Source organism: Asparagus officinalis, chromosome 2 (assembly GCF_001876935.1).
Source record: "Asparagus officinalis chromosome 2, Aspof.V1, whole genome shotgun sequence".
NCBI lineage: Eukaryota > Viridiplantae > Streptophyta > Magnoliopsida > Asparagales > Asparagaceae > Asparagus > Asparagus officinalis.
The window spans coordinates 77,130,280-77,133,840 of record NC_033795.1 but is presented as its reverse complement, the minus strand read 5'-3'; the positions used below and the strand labels follow the sequence as shown (position 1 = coordinate 77,133,840).

Below are 3,561 nucleotides of genomic sequence, written 5' to 3'. Positions count from 1 at the left end.
ATTCACATCCTCCCCATCTTCACTTGATATCTCATTACCCTCTTGCAAATTCACATCAACGCATGTAGAAGACCTACATTATATTAAAATATATATATATATATATATATATACATCAAGAGGGATACTAGAATGTGAAAAATAAGACAACATAAAGAATAAAAGAATTATTACTTACGGATTTGTAACGCATGTAGAAGACCTACATTATATTAATAAATATATAAATACATCAAGAGGGATACTAGAATGTGAAAAATAAGACAACAAAAAGAATAGAAGAATTATTACTTACGGATTTGAGTGCCGGACAATTTCGTTTATCATGTGATTGGCCTACTTTTCCACACCCGTGACAACGTCTCTCTCTTTTATTTTTGATTCTAGCCATTGCTTTCTCTTTTCCTCCTTTCAACCTTTTGCCGCACCCTTTTGCTCGCACTTGATCGGGTTCATTGAAACTATTTTGGCAAGAACCATGCGCACTAGTACCATCACCATCACCTATTATATTACTACCTATTGAATTACTTTTCTCGGTGAAGCTCATTACAGCCATGCGGCTACTAAGAAATTGACTTATTTGCTCATTAATGCTACGCAAACCATCGGTAAACATCGTTCTTGTTTCTTCACATACGAGGGACTTGTCAACTAAATCCAAAGATGATTGGATAAATTGACTCCACGTTAAAAGATAAGAATTGTCAGAGGTTATCTGCATGCCTTTATTATCAACCACTGTCCCTGATTTTGCAGTCTTAGTCCACCTCTTTAAGATGTATTTATCGGGCAATATTTCAGCATCAAACTTCATCAAATATGAGATAATGTGCGTACATGGGATTCCGGCGCTTTCAAACTTTTTACAACTACAAGAAACCAAATCCAAGTCCTTGTCATAAACGATTTCGCGGACTTTACTTGCTGCAAGCTTTTTTCTTTGAATTTGATACACACAGTGATTGTCGGTTTCCCTAACACATTGCAACTTGTAGTTAAAGCTGTCACACACTTCAGTCTCAAACTTGTAATACATCTCATTCGTGTAAATATCAACCATTTGCTCCAAAAAATCGTGATTTATTCTAAGTTTAGGTTTCTCAATTACCTCGTGACGTTGGCGCACTAGTCCCCTGCTAAACTGTATCATAAAATCCACCAATGAATTATTCTTCGACTTATCAAAGAGCCGTTGCACAGTAACGGCTAGTTTTCTGTTTTGTTTGTTTGTGGGTTTTTGGTCATTTCCTTGGGGTTTTTACTAAAGTTTTGAATGGGTATAAATACCCCCTTAATCGTATTGTGAGGTGTATACGTTATTCGGGTGAGCGTAGAAAACCCGGTTGTGAAAGTGAAGATCTCCTCGAGGTGAGGAGCGGAGACGTAGATCGTGGGGACCAAACTCCGTGAACGAAATTGTAAGGTGTAAACGTTATTTGGGTAAGCGTAGAAAACCCAGTTGTGATAGTCGATTTCTCCCCGGGAGTGGGGAGCGAAAACGTAGGACGGAAGGTCCGAACTCCGTGATCATATCGTTTGTTTGTGATTGCATTGACACACTTATTTTTATGTTCATATCTTATATCACCTTTGTATATTGCATGTTGTTTATATTGCCCACTATCTAGTTTAGATTGTTTACCCTTGTGTTATTTATATATCCTTGCATATATTTCAGCATATATATCATTGCTAGGATATATCCCTTTGTTCATATTGCTTATTCTTGTTTATAACTCTTGTATATCTATCTTGCAAGAATAATTTATAAATTAGTTTTAATTGGCATAAAATCAGATTAGATTAGCATAAGACCCTAATCACCCCCCCCCTCCTCTAGGGTCTAACAGAGCCTTCCTATCCAGTATCTCATAATCACCATCTGACTCCTCTTTCTTCTATCTCTTATCCTTGACCATCAACGGGCGATACAAGTCCTTCTGGTACAGATAGTCCTCCATCTGGGACTTTCAGTAGGCGAAGTCTGAACCGTCAAACTACTCGATATTTGATTTGATTTCCTCTGCCATGGCTCTCACACAAATTGCTGAATGAAGCTCTGATACCAGTTGTTGGGGATTCGAAACAATCAATCGAACCATTGCCCTTCTGGACCTTGTGTTGAAAGTAGGAAAGTAAGAAAATTCACCACAAATAAAGATCAAAACTTGCAGAAATAATAAAGGAGACGAACACACAGATTTAACGAGGTTCGGTAACGTGCCTACGTCCTTGGGAACTACACCACATAATTCCTTTGATTAATTAAAGAAGAATTACAAGCTCTCAAACTAGGTTTTATCTCTCTGAGATTCTCTCTCTTTCTGCAGTCAAAAAGCTCTTTATTTTCGTGTCTAACAAACCCTAAAATGTTTGGGTATATATACAGAGTCCTAAAAGAAACAGAATCCAAAACAGTTTAGGAAACTATTTGACTACGTCGCGATCGACCTTGGCGGTCGACCGCGTAGGTATCGCGGTCGACCGCCAACCAGCCGCCAGTTACTCGTATCAAACGGATAGAGCCCAAAGAAATCCTACAGGGTCCACACGCCGTCGACCGCACCCCGGTCGGACCGTTCTTCAGCTCTAGCCTCTTCTCAGCTCTGTGCCCACGGTTCGCGTCGACCACGGGGATCAGTCTGACAAAGTGTTTTCGGACTTTTTGAGCTGTTTTCTTCGTGATTCCAGTTTGGTCGACTTTTGGTCTACACTTGTAGACTTAACATTAGGGATTATGTTTAAACTACTAAAGATTGATGAGGCTGAGTGTAAAGATTTGATAATAATGAATACAAAAAAGAAGAAGAATAGAAATCCGTTATAACTTCATTAAACCTAAATATTGATCATCCTCATGAAGCCGACCACGTGTCGGATCTTAGCATCAATCATTGCAGCTCTCACATGGTTGGCTTTAAAAAAATTATGGCCATGTTGGCTTTAATAAAAAGTAAACGGGGACCTGCATCACATCCTGGTTAACGTTATGCCTTGGAAGAAACGAAAAGATGCTTGTCTTAATAAAAAAAATGACGCTCTGACTTTAAGAAAAGCGAGTCTGGGCATGCCTTGCTTTAAGCAAGCCTTAATATTGTGTTATTTGTGTATTTATTGCACTGCTCAACAGTCGGATAATCACCAGCTCAATTCACCTGCCAAATTTTCCCAACTTAGCATCTACTTAATTAACTACATATCTCTTTGTCAATGATTTTCATATAATAATATCCTAGTAATTATATAGAAGCATTTTCTAAAAGCCGGGAATTTTTTAATAATAGCCATTTTGCCTAAATATTTAGCCAAATAGACATCTTTTTGGCCATTAGGCGCAAAACGAGGTCGATTTTGAGAAAGAAGGCCTCATGAAAAACATACGGACTTACGGTCTCATATGTTAAGAGCCAACTTAGATCACCGATAGCTGCGACTCAGAAAACATACAGGACTACAGTCCCGTTTTTCTGTTCATTCCGAAAGAACTACGACAGTTAGTCCGCGTAGATTTTGCAGAGCAAATATTCACCTGTGCCAGCAAATCCACGGACTAGTAGT

The 3,561-nt window shown here is 38.6% G+C and overlaps 1 protein-coding gene across 1 annotated transcript in view; it reads right to left on the bottom strand.

Moving 5' to 3' along the window:
• The window catches only part of LOC109831346 (exocyst complex component EXO70A1-like), a 6,491-nt gene extending 5,428 nt beyond the window's left edge, over positions 1–1,063 (bottom strand). The window contains exon 1 of the mRNA XM_020398675.1: positions 296–1,063. Coding sequence (XP_020254264.1) covers positions 296–1,063 — 768 coding nt within the window. The remainder of the gene's footprint in view (positions 1–295) is intronic.